This window comes from Xiphias gladius, chromosome 6, assembly GCF_016859285.1.
Source record: "Xiphias gladius isolate SHS-SW01 ecotype Sanya breed wild chromosome 6, ASM1685928v1, whole genome shotgun sequence".
Lineage (NCBI taxonomy): Eukaryota > Metazoa > Chordata > Actinopteri > Istiophoriformes > Xiphiidae > Xiphias > Xiphias gladius.
Window position 1 is genome coordinate 20,409,895 of NC_053405.1, and position 22,196 is coordinate 20,432,090.

Sequence of the window (22,196 nt, forward strand, 5' to 3'; positions counted from 1 at the left end):
GTGTTAACCCGATGGCAGGTAAGGAGGTCACCTCCTTTTCCCTGCCTCTATACTTTCTACAGACTTCCATTCAGCCCTCCTCCCAGCTGCCCAGCCTTCACCCTAATGGGCCAACCAAGAGCCAAGCAGGCAAGGCAGAAATCTCCCCCAGGTGGCTGTGGACGTGGAGAGGCTCCTGCTGTTTTTCATGGGTCATCGACTGTTCCTAATGACACCACAGACACAGGGGAGCGCATCAAGCGTAGACACACTCCACTGCAGTTTCTGGTCACTGGATTCTCAAGGCTTAATTTTTACACATGATGGAAAAGAGGATGTTCAGTGTAGGTTTGAGGAGGGTTGTATTTTGGGGAAATGCTCTGAGGGGTTTTCATGTCTGCAGCAGACCTGTCTCCTCACGGTGAACTATGTTTGCTCTTGTTTTGCTCCAACTACTTTGTGCGTGGACTTGTCTTCATTCATTTATTTTTGGGGGCTGTCTAGGGATGCCAAAAAGCTACACTGAGAAGGACATTGTTTAGCTCAAAGCAGCAAATATTTAGAGGGATGAGAATCTGCTTTTATAGAAAGCACGTGCATAAGAGACCCTGTAAAATGTAAGAGTAAAAGTAGTAAACCATGCTCTCACTACTACCAAATATCAATAAATTCCTATTTGCTTCTGTTTATTCATTACAAAAGCAATATATTTAACCAGGATTGGTGATTTGTTACATCCTGTTTTACAATCAGCAGATGCGTCCTTCTTATGGTCAAAATTCGGGAGATGTTTTACTCTCCTACTTGCCTCTCTGCAGGATCACAGAGCAGTTTGATATTACATCTCCTCTGACAAAAACTGTCAACCAGGAGACCACATTCGGACTGTGATGCCTTTAGAAAGTAAGCCAGAGCCACAGACTTGTTGCACTTTAGAGTCCCACCATTGTCTGTTATTTTGGCTTCAACTCGATGGGAAGCTGTGCACCAAGAAGCAGTTTGTCAGAATCCAATTCTAACAAAGTGGTTCACGCTCTGGACAAAACAAAACTCTTTAAACAAACGGACTTGGAAATGTATTTTTTCTGACAACTTTATAGCAATATTGTCACCGTCACTGGGCCATCAACATTGCCATCTAGGCTCCTGCGGGAGGTAGACAGGCCATGATGATCAAGCAGTGTATGTCTCACTTGTTTTGATTTTTATATACATGTGTTTCTGGCTGCCAGTTGAGTCATTTGTAATAAACGTCGTCTGTAAATATTGACTTAAATTGTCACCCTAAAGATCAATTTGAGGCTCACAATTTGCCTTATTAGAGTTGATGAACTTGTGTTTCTTCACAGGTTTCGTGAGCTTCGACAACCCTGCTAGTGCACAGGCAGCTATTCAAGCCATGAATGGCTTTCAGATTGGGATGAAGAGGTTGAAAGTCCAGCTAAAGAGACCGAAGGATGCCAGCCGCCCTTACTGACACAGCCTACCCTCAGTATTCATTGCAGCAGCACAGGTGAGCGCACAAAGTGTCAAAGTACCGTCACTGGTCCAAGATTTAGATCCTCAGCATTGTTTCTGCTGAAGCTGAAGATTTAACTCCGGTTTAAAGAGTGCCTATTGATTTTGCCTGACGTGTTGAGGGGCACGCTCCACCTCTGGGGATGGCCATGAACTTTTAGAGCTTATAGTTTTCTTATCTGTTTGACAGATAAGTATTAGATATTCTATATGTTCAGCGAATGTAAAGCTAAATCCTGTCAGGTTGTGCAGAGTTTTAGTATCTGCAGTCATGTAGGAACTGTAAGAGTCGATTTCATATGCAGCACAGCAGGTGTATTAATTATGGGGAAATCTGTCATCATCATGATTGACATAGATTGATTGGTGTGCCAGTGTGGGTTAGCTCTCTCCAGACCATTACACTGATATAATAGAGCCATATTGAACTATCCAAAGTTTAAAGAAATGGATCTTTGGAATGACAGTTTAATGAGCAGTGAGATCTGAAATGGCCTTTTTCTTCTGTTTTCCAGGTTTTAGAGGACACATGAAGATATCTCGGAGGAGTCAAACTTTTTTTCTTTGAAAGCAAAATATGTTTTAAAAAAAATCAACACATAAGGAATTTTTGAAGACATATCAGCATTTACTTATGAAGATATAGGTTACAGCAGAAAAAGAAGATGCGAAAGAGGAGGAGGCGCTTCACCGAGGGACTTAACAGTAACAGATGGCACAGTGCAAGAAAGACAAAAAGAAAAAAAAAACTGAAAAAAGATGTGATGAGACTGAACAACAGAACTTTTTCTTGTTGAGACTTGAATTGTTAATTAAGCAACAAACTAACAAACAAAAAAGCAGCAACAACAAATAGATTTCTATATACATATTATATACACATATATATAAGGAAAGAGGCGCTTGTGGCTTTTACTGTACTGGACAAATGAGGGTTAAAACTTGAAGATCAAGAAAAACAGTGGAAAAAGAGAAGCTATTCTATACGTCCACTGACAGACTTTCTTTCTCTTTCCCTCTTTCTCTTATTCTCTCACCGTCTCTCTCAGCAAGCGCAGAACTATGACTCTTGGAGGTCACTGAGGTTTCCATTAGCAACAGTAGAACTGCAAATCTTTCACCCATAAGGGACCAAAGGACCAAACATTTTTATTGTTCTGAACAGTAATATATAGTATTAATGATACTAATACTACAAACTACTACTAATAATATTACAAGTTAAACTTAAGAAGAAATACTAGCTTCAGGTTGAAAAAAAAAAAGAGGAAAGGGGTTTTGGTTTCTTTTCCTTTTACATTTATAGCTACTGGGTTTGAAAATATTAAAGCAAAACAGAAAAAAAATGTATACAAAAATAAAGCTGTACTATTTTAGTGGCGTAGAATACGTGGGTTAGACATTGTTTCGGGCATGTTCAGATATGTTCTTTTGCCACTCATTGCTCCATCTGCATCACGGTATTTCATCTCGGGGGTGTGATCTGTCGGTGTTATTGTGTCGGAAGAAGAAGAAAAGAGTCCTGTAGTGCCAAAAGTGACACAATGACAGCCTCTCAAAGCAAACGTCACAGATCCGCAGTGTATTTAGCCATGTACGGCTGTCTTCGGTTCTTGTCAGCACATTGCAATTCCATAAATGAAACGAGAGTCGTTCGCTGTCATCGTTAAAACCTTGATATTACAGATAATCTGACCATAAAGAGCTGTGGTAAAAGTGCCACCCGGCTGAGCAGGATACGCAGCAGTGAAACAGCACAGCATCCGTAACTGCTCAATAAAATATACAAATGAGCCTGACAGCAGTTGTAAAAATGTCCATCGGCGTGTCACAGCAGTCCCTGCCAGGTCGTGCCCTCTCCTGCTGCCAAGCTCCTCCAGCTGCTCTCAGCTTCTCCTCGCTTCTCTCCCCCTCTCCCTCCTCACCTCCAAGTGCCAGCATATCTCTCTCTTAATCGGGACCAACAGTTCGCGGGGGCCCGAGAGCTAACCCACAGCATAAATAGGATAATGATAATATTGATCAGATGGGGAGCAGCAACGTAGGGCAAGAGAGGCTCAATCAATTACACATTGGAATTTGGAATGAATTGACTGATTGACATAGTTCATTTTTCCCTCTGTGGCTGGATGGGAGTCTTTTCTCTCTCTTGCTATCATCCGCAGTCTCAGAGGGGACCCCAAACCTGACAGGGGCGGCACGTCCTGTGGGACACGTTGAAGGCACTTAAATCTACGTCATTATCGAAAAAAACCAAAAAGGTTCAGAGGTTTACGAGGCTGCGACAGAATCTGTATATAGTGTTTAGAGTAGATTGTACAAGTTCTTCAGTGAAGAGCAGCTGTATTTTTTTTTTTCCAAAGGGTATAATAGCACAGCAAGAGCTTGTACACGGTGAGGAACAGCCTGGCATTACCAGCCTTAGGAGGTCAAACTAAGAGCAAAATGATCCATCAATTAGACAGCAGCAGGCCTGTAAGTGAAGCTGCCACAGCTGCTGCTGCTTCAACAAGACGACAGCTTACCATTAGCGCCGGTCACACGTGGCTCCTATACAGTGTGGTCACAACACATCACGTCGTATAAGATATGATTAATTATCTAAACTAGAATCATCTGTGGCGATGCTTTTACTAAGAGACAAAGAACATCCGAGATGAAATCTGTTTTCACGAATTGTTTGCTTTTCCTGATCCTGTCTTCAGATATGTTCGGTTAACATTCACTCAGTTTTCTTTTCATTTGAAATGTTTTTCCAACATGCCATTCATGTTGTCAGTTTGCTTCCTGAAGCAGCTTGCCCCTCAGGACTCTGTGAGACCTCAGCGCTCCGATCATCGCTGTAAACTTTAGACACACCAGAGCTTCGGTCATCAAATCACAATGCTGCCTCTATGGCTCCATCCTCAGAAAACATGACTACTATGCCTCTATAGTCTGGATCAAACGTTATCACCAGAATGACTTCCCAGGTCCCGATGACTGTATCCCTTCTTTTATTTTTACTGTGGCTCAGCCATTCTTTTTATTTGTGTGATTACTGGTCCACTGGTATTATCGGAGAGGGGTACTGTCATTTATTAGTAGTCATTTCACAAATGTTACCCTTATTCACTGTATATTGTTCTGTTGCAGTCTTTGAAATGCCTTTTCTCATCACCAATTGCCAAATTATGCAAGCATATCCACTAGATCTCCTCATCGGACTTTAAATGTGTGCCAGATTCCTTGAAATTTTAAGATAACTTATCATAAATGTGTTAGTTTACAGGAAATGTTCATTAGTAGAATTAAATAATTGATTTTGTGATATAGTATAACAGTGTAGGACAAGGGTCAGTTCAGGCTGTAATGATATACAATAGGCTTTTACAGTGAAAAGGGTGGATTTTATATACACACACATATATATATATATATATATATATATATATATATATATATATATATATATATATATGCCAGAAGACAGCTTTTTTCCCCCCTGTGGAGTTACTGTAAGTTTCCTCTCTCCTGTCCGGGCCCACTAGCTTTTAGAAGCCGTGAAATATGCCCTCATTTCCCCGGGCCATACAGGGCCTCATAAACCCACTCAAAAATCTTTTCTTATGGGATTTCTATTGGAGAGTTTTTTAAATTATTAAAATTAAATTAAATTTGGCCTTCACAACAGCTTGGGTAATGCAAATTAAAGATGCCAGCTGTGGCTGAAATTTAATGAGTTTGAAAAGATGTTGAGTTAATTTCATTCTGCCAAGAAAAAAAAAACAAGAAATTTGATTCAACGCAATTAAAACATTGAAGGTTTGTGGATGGAGACAGTTTCCAACCTGATTGAGTTTGCAGTTGCGAATGTAGTGCAGAAGCATATATATATATATATATATATACATACATACTGCATCTGCTATATGATTGAGAAAAAAGGGAAAGGGGAGTGATGAAATGACTGAACTCAAAGAAATGAACTGAATTGTTTAACATTTTTCAATGACGAGAACTGACTGAAAATCCACTAAAAAAAAGAGAGGAAGTGGCAGTATTGATTCCATTAGTGTTATAAATAAGCTGCATGTGGTCAAGGTAACATTTATCCTACATTGTTTTCACTCTTGCATCAATTTTTACTTTTTTTTTTTTTTGAATGTTTGTCATCCTACCATGGTGCCCTTTCAATCTCAGAGCATGCTCAGTGGGGGCAGGGCGGGTTAAAGATTATGGTTATGGTACTACTCGTATTAACAATATGATTCTTTAACTATGGTTTGAATGCTAAGGATAGTAGCTTATTATAAATATGAAATCTGTATATTATGGAAAATCAGCACAGGACCTTTCTTTGGGTAAATATAAGTTAGGGTTTGAAACGGAGGGAGGGGTTGGAGGGGGGGGGGGGGGGTCGCTTTATAAAGATCTTAACTTTCTGGTTTCTCAGCACAAAGCATACAAAAACATATAAACAGCAGTGTGGAGTCTGTGAAGTAGACTTTACTGACATACAGGGCGCAAAAAGAGGAATCTCAGTACTATTCTTTAAACCTGGAGGAGAAAATGCTGTTTACAGGTTGTATTGTTTTTCTGTCTTTCTTTTTAAAGGAGAGCGCCACCTGTTTTTGTGGCAGCGTCAGTGCAGCATGGATTTACTGACAGGGAAAGCAGTATCTTTTTATAAAAAAAAAAACATAAAAAAACTATGTGTTCTGTATTAGCCTGAGAAACCAAACTTTTTTTCCCCCTGTTGAAATTTCTTAATACTTGCTGCTTAGATTACTTCATATTAATGATTAATGACTTAATAATTTTATATTTAATTATCGGGTCAAGTATGTAACTTGATGTTTATTTATTTATTCTATTCTATTTTATTTATTTATTTATTTATTTATTTATTTATTTATTTATTTATTCATTGTTCATTTAGCCACTTTTATTTTTCCTTTCTTTTAGGTTATGGTAATATAAAGATATGTATCAAAAAGAAATGCTTATCGGGGCTTTTCTCTCTTTCTCTCCTTTTTTTCCAATTTTACAATAAAAATTCAAACTGGATGTTTTGTTTCTCACACTAATATTGAATGAAGTGCTGAACCGCGACGCAAAGAGAGGGGGAGTTGTTGCACAAGGAACTGCTCCCCTCCAGGACCTTGAATGTTGCTGGATGCAGCTGCACCCTCTGTTACTGACACCTTATCCGCGCTGAGTGATGAGACTGTGATGATGAGTGTTATGGCCCTTTAAAGGATAACCAGGTCACTGCTACACATCCTTCAGCTTTTATTAAACGTGTTATGTTTCATTTATTTGTGGCGACCGCATATCATCTCTGGCAGTTTCTGTTGTTCTTACAGCAGGCGGGAGTCTCCTCGAGAATTCATCTCAAAAGGCGGGGCGCCTCGGTGGTGTAAAGTGTGCCCGTTTCATCCTCACAGGGAGGCTCGGTGTTGGCGTGTGTAGGACGAGTTACATTATCTGTCATCGTGGAAACCGAAGGATTTACCCATTAGCAGGTCACCTGATGCTGCTCTGCTGCAGGGGGACAACTGAAATATGTGTCAGGACATGCTGTATAAGAGGGGGGAACAGAACACAAAAGCAAAACCGCTGCACATAAACACCAGACACTCTCAGTCGAGGGGCTGCGAGAGAAAGACATGGGAGCAAATAACATTATCATTTTGACAAGCAGTAAACTGATATAAGGGAGGCATCGAGTGTATCAGTCAAGTTTGCATAACTATTGCATTGCTCTGATGCCAGAAGCGAAACCTGACGCAACGTCTGCTGACAGCTGACTTGCCTCTGCACATCCACGTCGTAACCATCATCTTCGTACGCCAACCCTCGCTGTGAGCAGCAGAGGCAGAGCAGCCGAGACACGACGTTCACGTTTTGAAGAGCAGGGGCAGAGCGGGAGGGACAAAAAAAAGAAAAAAAAGAAAAGTAGAGCCACTGGCTCATGAAATAAATTGTCCCAATTACAATAAAGTGTGGCTCTTGGTCAGTGCGCGCGGCAGGCAGTTCATCTTTATTACAATCAGTTAATGAAAATCAATCCCCCTCCTGATAAACTCTTATCTCCGCGGCCTTTGCGCGCCCCTCGTGCAGGGAGATAATAAATTAGGGTAATATTGCCTTTGATGAGGGAGTGAATTGCAAATTATTGTAACTTTCCAAGATTTATGATGCAGATGCTTAATTTCCGAGCTGGGTTTTTCGGAGCGTCGGGGTGCCTGGGGGCCATTTGTTAAAAGTTTGGTGACACAGACTCGTTAATAAAAATACACACTCAGACAACCAGGTGTTCTCGGCAGTGCTCTACCGTTACAGTAGCAGAGGAGGGGGGCGGGGGGGGGGGAGAAAAGCCGCTGCTGAAATGGCAGGAACTCCGAGCTGGTGGGGTTTATCCTTAGACGTGTTGTTTTACCTATTTCGGAGGAGACATATGTAGAGGCAGAAACTCAGGGGATGCGACGTGTTTATTGTATTAGGAATGCCAATCACACCCCCACCCCCCCCAAAAAAAAAAAAAAATTCTATCACACAAGCCAGCAGCGTATGATTTGATATGTAGGTCAATACCCATTCTGCAGCGAGCCAGCTCCTGAGATGTGTCTAGTTGCTCGCTGTCACTCTGATTACCGAGGAGACACAGAGAGATTGAGTCGGTCAGGTATGAGGGAGCCTGCGGTAAGAGTTGTGTAATCGCTGCGACCAGAGCCCTCTAAAAGCCACGCACACGCACACGCACACGCACGCGCACAAACTCCCTGAGAAATGAGTGACTTCTCGCCCTTTGTTCTGCAGCGCTGACCCATGTAACAGGGTGTAATATATGTAGATACGCGGGATGGCTCCTGCTCGCAACAATCAGACTCCGCGTGCGTCATTGAGCAAAAGGCGCTTGGGCGCGTGGGGGGGGTCGGGCTCGCGGGAATGACGCAAGGTGATCGCTGAAGGGCCCGCTGGTGAAGCTGGGGGCGAAACGCACAACCTCACGAGAGCAGAGCAGGAGGGGTTTAGAGCTAGACGCCGACCAGCACCTTATGCATCATTTAGCACCAACAAATCGAGCAGGAGTCGAAACTGCTCGAATGCAACTCACTTTAAGATGTTTTCTACGTATGCGAGAATCACGACTCATCCTCTCCATTATCTTTTTTTTTACGGGTATTATCATTCAATACGTGTCCGAGCCCTCCGGTCTCTCTAACTTGAGGTGTGATGCCTTAAATATCCCTATCAAAGCAAGCGTAAGCCCCAGGAGGCTCTCAACACTCGATCATCTGCTGATACAAAAGTGTCTCTTCATCAAGGCCGCCTCATCTGAGTCCAAGGAACATCTTGTGTTAAGACAGCCATCAATCTGTCCAGTATCAATCAAGGAGAGGACTCACACACCGCTATCTATTTATCTTGCCGAGTGCTCTATTAATATCAAATTAATTTGCCCATTGAGATTATCAATCACTCAAGCAGTTTTTTTTTCCTCTCAACTCATTAGCTTGGTAATTGTCCTTGTTTACAGGGGAAAGTCGAGACTGCATGGCTCAAAGAGGGTGGACGAGCAATCTATGCAGGCCCGGGCAGTTTTCCTGCAAACCTGGCCGCACCATGAAGATTTGACATTTTTCTTTTTCGGTTTTTCAAAAATACAAGTTCCCAGTGTCAGTGTATATTTTTTTAAAGAGGGGTTTCCGCATTTGAAATACTCCCAGGTTGTCAAGAAAAACTCATCAGCTTTCAACAGAGGAGGAGGGCGCTCTCGGGTGGGGTTAGTGCATAAGGCCGGTGCTGTCTTGACTGTCAGATGGCTGCATCTCAACAGATAACGTGAATCAGGACAGGGCCTGAAGCTTTTTAAAACTGTTTAAAACCATAAAGCACATAGGCTAGAGGAACACACCTTATCAGTTGCAACACGCAGGGCACAGAGCAGTAGTCAGTAGCGTTTAGATGAAAGGTGGTAAGGTGAGCCCAGAGGTGGAAGATTTACTCATGTCCTTATGTTTAAGAAAAGTAACAATACAACTTTGTAGAAATACTCTGTAACAACTAAAAGTGCTGCATTCCTATATAAGTAAAAGTAGAAAAATTTAAAGCACTTACTGTGAAGTAAAATGTCCCCTGTGACTATTGGATCATATTACCTCTTTGGGCCTCTTTGGGTCTTGAACGTAACACACTTTGTAAGGAGTTACAGGCAAAACTGCTGGGAACCACTGGTTTAATCTTTAAATGCGTTTTGTATTTTATGAGTTTGCCATAAGTTTTTTAATGTAAAATCCTAATCTGAAAAGTAAACTAGTAATCTGACAGATGAATGTAGTGGAGTTAAAGTATAAAGTAGCACAAAATCAAACGACTCAAAGTATAAGTACGTCAAGCCTGTACTTAAGCTGAGTACTTGAGCAAATGTGAAAGTTTTTACCACCAAACCACAATCGCCTTCCTCCGTTTCTTTCACCCCTCTCCGTCTCCCTCCCGCCTTCCTCCTAAAACAGAGGATGAGGTGACGAGCTTCTGAAAATGTGCTTAACGTGTAAAAGGGTTAAAGTGGTGGCGTGTTTCATCAGCCGTCTCCCAGACCACGCAGCTCACCGAGGTGTTGTCTTTAATTTAACGAAATGGGACGAGGGTAGATCGAGTATGAGGGCACATGAGACGAAACATGCTGTCAGTTCATTTTAGCTCAGTTCAAGATAAAAAAAATTAAAAAAAATCAAATCTGCATCTACTAATTATGGAGCATTAATTCTTAATGTCTTCGTAAGGAGTGTGCTGGATCTCCCTTAATTGCATTTTTGATGGCCTAAAAGCTGTTCACATCCCTCTCTCTAATCACAGCACTCATTGTTCACATACAGTGCAAACATCAGCACCGTGTGCTGCTGTTGTTGACTCTAACCTGGTGTTAACCACAGACTAAATCCTATTTGGAGCCATGCGGCGCTCTGGCAGACAAAAGCAAAGCCAGGAGCCAGCTCAGCACTCAGAGGTAACATTTACACAGGGGACTGAGAACATACTGTGGATCCCTACTGCTACACAGCCAGCTTGTCGAAACTGTCTGTATAGGAAGAGCTGTCAGGCCTTATAGACTGAGGACCCCACCAGGACAGAAGTGGCACTACAGGCACAGAGTTAGGAAATGCCACTACTGTGAAACACTGCATTACTTTTTGACATTTTTAATGTTTTATCATTTTATGATTGTCTGAGGCCTTGACCCAGAAACAGTGAATACGCTTTTCCTATTAATGCTACAATAACTGCAAAGTTCACAAAAGTTTGACAAAAAAAAAAAAAAAGGAAAAACAGTCCTTGATCGGGAGTGTCCAACACTTTAATACAGAAAATTACAGATACAACACATCACATATTAGTTTACTTTTCTTACAATGCCTCAAAATAACCTACTAAACAAAACAAATGTAAAACATATTACAGTTAAAACATCTATACACAGGCAAATTTACACAATATAAAACACATATATACACTCTTTTAATATATTATTATATAAAGATTTGTGGGGTTTTTTAACCTTTAAAACTGGAAGCCAAACAGCTTGAAGAGGAGTGTTTCACAGAAGATGAGGGCTGCTGAGAATATCCCACTGACACATCATATATTATGGATAGGTAGTTTTTACATACAGTTGTTGGATCCTGTGTATTTAGCATGCCGATTTCTGAAATAACTGTTAAAACAGACAAAGAAACAACATTTAAATACACAAAACTTGCTGTTAAAACCTGTAAGTGCTATTGATATTACTGGATTATACAGGATCTAGAAGCCACATTGCTCTCCATAAAAAACAGTTTACAGCTTTTGGAGTTATATGCAGCTCCATAAATTGTGGAGTGTTTGGAGGTTGTGCATTTTTGCAGTAGAAATAAAATATTTACAAAAAACAACAAACAAAAAAAAACTAATTCTGTTCAGCCGCCTTGAGGTCAGTACGCACAATTTTTTTTTTTTTTTTTGGAGTTTTTTCTATTTAAAAGACTGATGTAAACCAATTAATAGTGAGCTTGTGGAAATGGTGAACATGTTGCATTTGACCTCAAACCACATGACTGTGTAGTTTTCCTCAAATGATGCGATCCATGTATTAATCCAACGAAAATGTAAGGGACAAATGTCATCTTTTATGAGCGTGAAATCCTTCAAATGACAAAAACAGAAAACAACATTCAAAAATTAAAAAAAAAAACAAAAAAAACAAACCAAAAATATATGTCTGAGCTCTAGTCACTCTTTCCTCAAGCTGGTAATGCTTCCACATTCTGTTTGCCTCCATGTTTCTCTTTTTTAAAATCATTTATATTCATTTTCTTTTTCTTTTTTTTTTTTTTACAAAAGCAGCAGAATGAGGAGTAGGAGTGAGAGCAGGGAGCTGTTGGCTGCTGCTGCAGTCGATGTGTGTGACACCCCTTGGTTGTAAAGAAGAGGAGTCCTTGGGGAGTTCTGCTTCAGTTTACTGGGCGGTAGTGCCTTTAAATCCTCCAGAGCACCGTAGGCTGCCATAGAGAACTCGGGGTCTCCTGTGGTCAACAAGTCAAACACACAGGACTGAAAGTACACGTCCTCCACCTGCAGAGTCTCTCTACATTTGGCTGTGGCCCGCTCCACCGTGTAGACCTGGTGAGGAGGCCGCAGAGGGCCCAGCTCTGTGTTGGTGCCCTGCAGGCGGGGCTGCTGGCTCTGACGGCCCAGCGTGTGCTCTTTGATGAGCTCGTTGCGCGGACAGCCATGCAAGCAGAGCTGCAGACCACCATTGTCCTCCGAAAAGTCCAGGTTATCCTCTGGCATGCGGATGGCAAAGGTGAGGTAGCTTCCTACGCGCCGGATAATGATGGAAGTGCCGATGTAACGGGCCTGAATCTTCACCAGCCGGCCCACTCCAGAGCCGCCTCTTTCCACGATGGTCAGGCTGCCGCTCTCACCACCGCTGCGAGTCCCATCCTGAAAAGCCAAGGGCAGATCCTCAGTTGTGGCCTGGTACACTTTCTGATCTGTACAGCCGTGGTAGGATTTGAAGATCACTGTGATCTGAAATGGGGAGAGACATAAGATCAGTATTAAATCACCATTTTACAAGACAAATTTTAAATTTATGTAATAGGTTGAATATTTTTACGTACATAAAGCCAATGATAAAAGGTCACATCTTTGCTAAGATGTAATGATAAAATTTGAGAAAATGCCTTAATAAATTCTGAGTAACAGCAGTATGGATTAAATGCCACATGGTGGCAGCAGGAAACCACAAATTTAAAAGGTTGAGGTGAATGCTCATGGCCCTTTTTTTCCTGTCGAGTGACGGTGAATTTCCCTCGATGTAATCTTATGCCAATTAATTCATAATTACAGCAAAGTATTCTAGAGGACTGTTGTCGGTGTTCCACTGGTTTGTAACCAACCAAACAGATAACTCCTCAGATGAACCACAACTAAAATCATTGTATGGTCTTAACAATCACCTATCCTTTCCCGCACACACAACTAATTACTTACACTAAAAATAACAGCAATAACTCCACAGTTATTCTCTGTGTATCTTCTATCACTTCTACACTGGCAGTGCTAGTTTTTGCTCAGTTACTGACTGCGATTTGTATTCCAGCTGAGCTTTGAAAAATTGGGGCCTCACCTCTGTTTCTTCAAAATATCTTGACAAATCGGTGGCTGTGGTTACATTTACACTTACAGGGACACTGAATTTGATGGATGATTTCCTGTCTGAAGTCTGGCAGTTGAAAACAACTCCAAAAGCATGATGGGTCCATGCGGGTGTTGGCACAGAAATACTGTACACACACTACAGGCTTGCATTGGGCTGCAAATGCATTTGAAAAAGTTTGCTCTTAAATCCCAGATGTGATTTTACACGGTTTATTGTTTTGCATAGTTTGTTTTCAAACAGGAGGATTAAAATTGGTAAGTTTAGGAAAGCCAATGACATTACCCGAGAGTGGGAAACAAATTATTTACTATTCAAGTACTATTCAGCTTACTGAACCTATTTTTAATGGAAAGTCTGTGCATAGTGAGCTTTATATACCAATGAGACTTTTAGTACCACTTAAAGACACAGATATGAGAAAAGTTTTAACAATAAAAAAAAAAAAAATACAGCATGAAAGGCCAACCTTTTTAATTAACAGAATTTAAAAAAAAAAAACCCTTACTGCTGTCCAATTATTCCTTTATTTTGCCACATTATTCCATATTTACACAAAAAGCACCCAGTTAATTATTTGACCAGAGGGGTGAAAAAAACATTCCAGATCGTGGTGGTGGAGGAAAATGTTTGAGTGAGCGTTAATCACTACCATATGACCACCCATGTGTTAAAGGTAGAGCGCTCAAGCATGTCTGTGATTCAACACCACTGAGGGACTCCCCTCCTCTCTTCTCCCCTCACAGATCTGAAGGAGCTCCAAGACAAGAGGAATGCTGGAGGCTCGAGAGGCACCGTGGAATGACGATTAACTTCACATGTTTGATACTTTATAGCAATACTTGCTCGCCAGCTAGCACTCAAAAACAGCCTGCTCATATATGCCATTAGATTCAAACTTAGTATAAGGTGAGTGTTCATTTAATGTCTAATGTGGACATAGTTGGTTGTTGTGAAAAACGTAGATTTTTTTCCCACTAATAATGCATAAAATCATCTATTAAAAACAATGACCAGCACTTTGACCAAATTAGACAGGATGCTCATTTAACTGTGCTTCTAAACTAGTGGTTCCCTATCTGGGGCTTGAGACCTCACCAATGGGTTACAATATAAATCTGTGGGATTGAAAAATCAATGAGGTTTATTTTTGCCAGGTTTAATCTTTGCTTTTTCCTTGTGGAATTCTGAATAGATTTACCTATTCAGGCCTCCAAAATGTATTCAAATTAAACAATATAAGAAACCCATATCACTTTTTGGTTCAAACACACATATATAGTGTGACAGGAGTTGGAATTAGACACTTGTTTGTTTTAAGGGACCACAAACCAAAAAAGTTGGGAACCCCTGCTCTAAACCCATCCTTACCTTGCTGGTTGCCGTGGCGCTCGAGCCGAGAACAACAGGCACATTGGTCACCTGCACAGAAAGGAAGCGGTTGTCGATCAGAGGCCACGCCCCTTCCACCTTGCAGGTCTGAAACTCGTCTCGGAAAGTCCGTAGGTGCGGGTCTCCGAATAATCCACAGTGGGCGTATTTCTTCTGCTGACCGGCTGAGCCCGACACAAGGACCCGATTCTCATAGTCGCACAGCTCTGACACGGCCGGCCGAGATGTGCTGGGGACCTTGGCGGAGGAGGTGGGCCCGTCGCTGGAGCAGTTGTGCTGAGAGAATAACTCCTTAATGCGGAAGACAGCCGAATGGTAAACCAAGTCACCCCTACAGCTGCGTGCCTGCCACCGGGTGCACAGGGCGTAGGCCCGCAAAGCGATGCAGTAGTCCACATCCAAAGCCACGTCCTCCTGCAGACCACCAGAGGGTGAGGTAGAAGCGACGTACTCCGCATTGCAGCGCTGGATTCGACACTGCTGGCAGTGAGCTGAAAAACAAAAACAATGGAAATCAACATTTTGTACTGTAATACCGACATTTGTTAACATTACTATGGAAATGTTTGGTATAAGGGGATTTCTCTTGTAAGTAACCTCCCTCTATGCAAAAATGGTCATCAGATCTACCAGTCTGAACCAAAACATAGTTTACACCTAATAAGATTCTAAAAATCCATCTGACATGTACGGATACATTACCCCAGCTCAGTACAAAAAGCAGCAGTCAAAACTTTTCCACTATCAAGTTTAGCTCAATCAGGAGAGCCATTAAAACCCAAATGTGTGAGCTCACGAGGCCATGATCCCACACTGTGCTCCAGAGTCAGTCAAAACTTATTTCCCCCAACTAGCCCTCACAGAAATAGCATGTTGCCTCACTGTAGGAGGAAACCAACCTGTGTCAGTTTCCCTGAGGGTGCTGAATGTGGTTTGGCTGTTGCTAAGGCAATTGAAGTCCATTACGCTACACTACATGGCACGGCAGGACTCGGCGTATGGGGGCAGCTAACTTCAAGAAGTTCACAAGAGGATTATAACAAAAAGTCATGCTTATTCAGCAACTCAGGGTCCAAACTGGAAGCTGGACGGGGGTGGGGGTTGCAAACACAGCATGTGATATTTGGGTGGTATCTCCTAAATTCAGGGCTCCGGGTTAAGTAATGACTCACGAGTGGGATATTTTATATCAAGTAAAACAAAGAACTACAACTACTTCAGGAAATAATGTGGATATCCATCAAGTTCATGTCAGTCGTGTGTTACTTTTGGAGGGGCTGTCTCGTACGCTGACTGGGACAGATTTCATTTTCCGATCAACATTCGCCAGCATCCACAACACATACATCGCTACTACTGCAAGACCGGGATCACTTGCAACGGACTGCTCTTCCATTCCAACAGAGGATTCTTCTGTTTACTTCAAACCTCCATCGAATCTCCCAACACCCTTGACAAAGATGATGAGATAAGCATGGAGATTTCACACCAAGTGCACACCAATATTTCTGAATCATTTCTTCCCTTTCACAAACATCTGATGCACTGAGGGGGCAAGACAGATGATTAATGCATCTAACAGTCGCTGCACGTCAACACCAGCCCTGATAAAACTGAGATGCAGTGTGAGAGGTCAAGTTAGAAGCATTCTGCATCCCTCCTGTGAATTCCAACAGGGCTCCGCCATCTCACCGCGAGGTCACTCAAGTCCACTGTGATTGACACTTTTGGTCAATCACTGCCTATACAGCCATCAACAACCATGCATCTCCCTAAAGAGTCTTTTTGCTCCGGCACTCAATAGGCTACCAACAAGTGTGAGGACCATATGGGAAACATGAGAACAGAAAAGAGAAAATGCAAAGTGGCCACACAAACAGCACTGGTACACTATTAGCATATTATAGATTAGTAGAATACAGTTAGATATAGAATGGGAGACAAAGACACGATTTTTTAATGGTTTTGGTCTAGTCTTTAGTTTGCAGTGCAAAAAGTGTTTAATAGTAGGTTGTTTTTTTTTAGGTTTTTTACAAACATAGCCATTAGGAGTGCCTTAGCGGACCTGTATAGGTTAATAAATGATAGATAAACAATTTTTTTTTTAAAACACATATGGTGTCTTTAGTCAAATCAAAGTACCAAAACAATAAAGAGGAACCTGGGGGCCTACAGGGGTCTTTAGAAGTGCTGCAAGACATAGCTCCAACAGTACTGTTTATCATCTTTAATATAATGTTATCAGGATTGAATTCTTATATTACAAGTGTGGTTTGCAGTTTTCATGTTTAAATAAATAATATTACAGTGAAACACTACATACCAAACACATTCATATCAATTAATACTCTATTAATGATCAGTATATTATTAATGCCCCTAAGTGATGCCAGGTGACTTTCGCATAGTAACAAAATAAATGTATCTAAACAGTACGTTTTGGATGATAGCTTTTTACAAAGACAACAGAAGTCTAACAGTTGACACAAACTCCCCAGCAAAATAAATCTCATTAAATGTGCGTCACAAGTGTGGCAACTTTGTCCTAAGCACAGACCTCACAAAACACCTCAGGAACTGGCCACAGCATATGAAATAAATCAACTTCATTATCCAAACAAAACATGCTCCTCTGGTGTAGTTTAGTAATATGGTTTCTGATCTCAGGCTCGAACAGGGGAGCGACCAACACGTTCAGAGGCCAAAAAGTTGGACCCCCATGCATGGTAGCTAACAAAGTTAATAAATGAAGCATGAATGGGGGGAATGCCGTGGTCCAACTAGGTTAGACAACAGTTTAAACAAACCGAACTGGATGTGAAAGTCCCAGTCGTGAAATACACACTAAAGGTAACCGTTTGGTGTCCTGTTTGTGGTTTAGAAAACAAGCCCCGTGGTTTTCTTTTGGTCTGACTGCGGGTGCTGAACGCCAGTTTGCTAGAGAGCTATGCTAACGGAGAGCTAAGCCGTAACTTCACACAACTTGGTACAAAAAAAAAAAAAAAAAAAAACCCCAACAACTTAGCAGCAGCGATACGTGTGCTTGGTTGAAACGTGTTAACTGTTAAGCTGTTGGTAACAAATTGATTAGTGTCGTTGTTTTGAGTGGGAAGAGGGTAAATTTATTAAAAAAAAAAAAAAAAAAAAAGACGTCCGTAAAGCGAGTTAACTCGTGCTGGTCGGCTAGCAGCGATTCGAGTGTTGCAGTGCAGGCTGGAGGCTGGGATAGTCCGCAGCAACAGGACATTACTTTGTCCCCGCTGTGGACGGGATACTTTCAAACAACTGCGACCTTCTCTACCCCTTTTACCACTAAAAGACTCAAAAAACAAAACAAACACGATGTAGTTAAATGTGAGAAAAAGCTCAAAATCGTTTAAAGAGTTTGAGTTCAGCCACACGGCGCAAGGAAAAAGTTCCAACTTTCTTTCCACCTCCACCTCCATTCCGGGGAGTGCGGGACACAGCTTTGCATGCAGGAGAGGAGCGGGGGAGCACGGATATAACATGCAGCACTTACCTGGTCGAAACAGTAGCGAAAGTAAAACCATCGTCAACGTTACACAGTCCCAAAGCTGCCGCTTAGCCGAGATTTGAGGTCCGCTTCTCCCCATACCAATCCATTCAGTTAGAATGGAGTTCCTCGACTGCTTCTCATCGACGCTGTGGCTGCGGGAAATCAGACAAAAATTCGTCTTCTTTCCCAAGCGCTGTCATTCAAAAGGGGCCCCTGTCTTCAGGGCGGCTCTACGGGGGAGGGGTCTAAAGTGTAGACGGGGACCAGAGGTGATCGCTGGCCAATGAAAGACTAATTATTCACTAACCACTTGATATTTACAGTACATGTAGTGGCAATTACTGGGGATGAGGACAGTGGAAGAGTGCCTTCAACAACAGTGGGGGCGCTGGAAAATTATAATTGCCCTGATTATATTTGAAGAATCACAGGTTTTTGTGGTTACAGTAGTTACACAACTGCCTATTATCTGTACATATACATATACATATACATAGCCTATCTATGCTGAGCTGCAAATGTAGGTCCATTCACCATATTCAGAAGTGGCAAGTAATAAAACTTTTTTTTTCATGCAGAACTGAAACAGACTAGTAGAGATTTGAACTCTTTGCACTACAAAGCACTCAGGGGCATCTGTCCCGTTCGACTCCCCCTCCTCCTGAGGACAAATGTTTGTGTATTTTCAGCATTAAGCGGGATTTTCTCACCTGTTGTTTTCTCACTCCAGAATTAGTGCTAAAATAATGGGGTTTGATTGACAGTTGTGAATGCAAACTAACAGATTATATCTTGCTAATCTAGTGAATATGTTAGAACTTGATACTCCTACTTTGAAATTAGAACTGGCAGTATCCTGACAATAGTGACTGAAAAGTAATGGTTGAGAGTGAGAGAGTAAATAGAGCTAACCTGTTATGTGGGGTTCTCTCCTTTATACTGAATAGTAGTTTATTTGGGGTCCTTTAAGTCTTTTTTTCCATTTTACAAAGTGGTGTTTTACCTGCCAAAATCATGGTCATTGTCTGTTTTAGTCACTTACAAAATTCAGAGAAAATACTCTGACTCATTATTTTCTCTCAGCAAATCTCAGTGCGCTATTAATTTTTCCATTACATTTTCAGTTAGCAACTTGTGTGTTACTCTTTGCCTTTTGTGGCCAACTTTCCATCTCTCTCACTCCTTCAACGACACTCTGTCTTTCATTTGCACAGCTGCTGTGAGGCCGGACCATCTGCAAGGCACATAGACTCACCAGCTTTCAGCCTTTCGCCCGAGACACACTGTGTGGTTTTTATGCCATTCAAGTAAAGAATTTTAATGCACCAACCAATTGCTGAATAAAATATTGGTATTAAGAAAATCAACAGTTAGTCTGTGTAGTTTCTAGAATTAGATTAGAAGTTAAGGCTCTGTTTTGGTGCACCTGGAACATTTGGGTTGTAGCTGTGGGTCTCCCTCTGCGCCTTCCTCCTGACTTTATGAGAGAGAAGTGAACCCAGACAGTTATTGGATCACTGGCTTTTCTATACACATGCAGGCTTCTCCGGCCACACAATTGTGTGATTCAGGTGGCCTGTCAGTCTTGTGAAAGGTCTTCACAGGCCCATGTTGATGTGGGGCTGATATATATAGTGGAGGGGGAAACGAAGACAGCTCAACCCAAGTGGAACGTTTGGATTGTTCTGAGCTGCCAGAAGGGCCTCTGTCACATTGGATCCAGTGTGCCAAGTTTATCCCCCCAGAGGGCTCTACCTTACTCTGTTTGTTCAGCTAATTTTGGAGACTAGGTTGGTTGATCTGCTTTATGGCTGCGCTTTATGGTCGCATTTAAATCCCCTCAAACAGGTTACACTTCATATTTCCCATGACAACTTGGAGACAGGGCAGTGACGCAGTGTGGGAGGGAGATCTGTTGATGGAGTGGATATACTGTACAGCAAATTAAAATGAATACATGTCTCACCTGTTACACTGTTTACCTTCAGAAGCAACTGATGACATTTCCTGAGGAAAGAAAACACATTGTTTAATTCAATTGATAACAGCCGAGGATGAGAAAATGCTCAGTTTTAGTAACAGTGATTGAAATAATACATTTGCCTACCTAATGTGTGTCACATAAAAATAAAAGACAACAAAATCAAAGCCATAGTTTCACTCAATAAGCTGCTGTCTACTAAATGATATGCGGTTCCACAGCGCGGCCACTGATGACCACTGAAGCAAACAGTTAATTGATCCAGGTGGATGGTAAGGATGAATTCGGCACATGAAAGAAACTCCGAGGCCGCCTGTCAGACTTGATGGGTGGAGAAAGACCTCTTTCTCTCCATGTTTCCTTATGAGCGTATTGCATTGCATGACCCAGCAAAAATGCATACACTACCAACTCTGAAACAAGTTGGAGAGTGAGGGTGTTGGTAGACTACAAGAGTGTATGTCAGGTAAAAAAAAAAAAAGGCCAACATATTTCTCCTGCTGACAGTTGGTCACTTGTTCTGGTACAATCAAAAAAATAAAATCTGAAGAGCTGGTTTCTGTCAAACTCAGCAAGAAGAGGAAAGAGTTTTCAGTTTTGTATAAATATTAAAAATATCTGACAGGAAAACAAAGAAGATCTGAAAACATAAAAGCGGTGCTTGATCATTAAAACTTCCGACTTAGCGACAGAAAATGCAGAGAGCGAAGCAAGAGAGAGTGAGAAAGAAAGAATGGGAGAAAGGGGAGAAGAGAGGAGGAAGGGGGAGAAAAAGAGGGAGTGAGGGATTGGGTTTCCTCTGACTGTGTGTCTGGGCAGCTCCACATGTTCCTCATTAAGGTCCTCACACTGTGGGACCAGCTCCACACCAGGATGCTTGTTTTTGTTATTAGGCCTAACGTGCTGTGGTCTGGTGGAAGCCTGAAAACAAGGGCCAGTTCAGGACCATCTCCTCAGCTCGCTGTCCTCAAACCGAGGAAAAAATAACTCCACCGACCTCACATATCTACATCGCCACATGGTAAAAATGCAGTGCATTTTCACAAGCTGCAGATAATGCATTTAACATACATGAAACTGGAAAATTGGTATTCAAATCCAATAGGATATCTGTAAATTACACACATGTAATGCACTTATTTAACTTCTAAATACAATGCCACTTAATTGCACAACCCTGAACCATCCATTCTCTTTGGCTATTAACAGAGTCTGTAAACTTTAAAGAATTTAGTTTTTCTGAAATTGCAATGTTTACAAAGAAATTTTAAAAAGTACAGTTGCAGGAAATTGTTGATGCTTCATGCTTCTGGTTTTTGTTTAATTTCATGCCCATCTAGATTCATCAGCTGAGACATGAATCATGTTTCTTCTACAGGCTGATAACATCAGAGATTGGAATCGGAAGTAGCACACATCCTCTGTAGTTTCCGCTAGCACCACACAGTCACAATATAAGAGACACACTTATTGAATTATAAACAGGAACCAGAGCAAATTGACTGTTTTTTTTGTTTTGTTTTGTTGTTGTTGTTTGTTGTTTTTTTAATTTTCTGAGGGCCCCTGTCTGAAATGAAGTTTTCTATAGCACAGCTGTGACAGATAGTGAGACAGAGAAAGCGAGTGTGTCTGGATCAGGCCTCTTGCTGTTAGAGGGGATCTGTTATCTCAGCAGAGATAAGGGAAACTGTGGTGTGAGTGTATACGGGGCAGCGCTGATAGCATCTCCACTCAAGGATCCCACTTACGGCACCCTGATTGATAGCTGTAAGCACACACAGCGGGGGCTTTTGGAGTGGTTTGGTAGGTACCACTCAGTAGGTATCCATGCAGGCATCTGTTTGCTGTGTTCCTTTGGATCTTTGTCTCTGGGTAAACAGAAACGACCACAAATGCATGTCTTCTGTGTAGAGAGTGTATCAGTCAGGGCCCTGCACTACCTGAAATCTGAACGTATGAGTGTGGAAACAAAAGAAAGGTAGATTTTTATTTACTTATTTTAACAAAGCTAATTCTGTCTTTCTAACTTCCTCTCCTTTCTCTGTTTGTTACTTTGGTCTTTGGCACACAGAACCAAACTCCTCTCTTCCGTCTTCCTCCTTTTTCACAGAACAAATGTT

The 22,196-nt window shown here is 41.7% G+C and overlaps 2 protein-coding genes across 3 annotated transcripts in view; one reads left to right on the forward strand and one right to left on the reverse strand.

The window, feature by feature from the left end:
• The window catches only part of celf5a (cugbp, Elav-like family member 5a), a 171,386-nt gene extending 168,842 nt beyond the window's left edge, over window positions 1-2,544 (forward strand). For both annotated transcript variants that reach the window (XM_040129169.1, XM_040129168.1), the window contains exons 11-12: window positions 1,329-1,492; window positions 2,013-2,544. In XM_040129169.1, coding sequence (XP_039985103.1) covers window positions 1,329-1,456 — 128 coding nt within the window. In that variant the 3' untranslated portion in view covers window positions 1,457-1,492; window positions 2,013-2,544. The remainder of the gene's footprint in view (window positions 1-1,328; window positions 1,493-2,012) is intronic.
• Window positions 2,545-10,836: 8,292 nt separating this feature from the next.
• On the reverse strand, window positions 10,837-18,340 carry rgmd (RGM domain family, member D). The gene is made up of 3 exons (XM_040127694.1): window positions 18,099-18,340; window positions 14,558-15,069; window positions 10,837-12,555 (listed from the first exon to the last, which is right to left on the reverse strand). The coding sequence occupies exons 1-3, from the start codon at window positions 18,190-18,192 to the stop codon at window positions 11,857-11,859; spliced, it is 1,305 nt and encodes a 434-aa protein (XP_039983628.1). The 5' UTR covers window positions 18,193-18,340; the 3' UTR covers window positions 10,837-11,856.
• Between the last annotated feature and the right edge of the window lie 3,856 nt (window positions 18,341-22,196).

What these genes read in the sequence shown, in the direction of transcription:
- rgmd (XM_040127694.1), bottom strand. Translation starts at nt 18,192, where the DNA reads ATGGGGAGAAGCGGACCTCAAATCTCGGCTAAGCGGCAGCTTTGGGAC. An exon ending in TTCGCTACTGTTTCGACCAG is followed by an intron (nt 15,070 to 18,098) that starts GTAAGTGCTGCA and finishes TTTGTTTTTCAG; the next exon opens with CTCACTGCCAGCAGTGTCGA. An exon ending in GCGCCACGGCAACCAGCAAG is followed by an intron (nt 12,556 to 14,557) that starts GTAAGGATGGGT and finishes TCCCCATTTCAG; the next exon opens with ATCACAGTGATCTTCAAATC.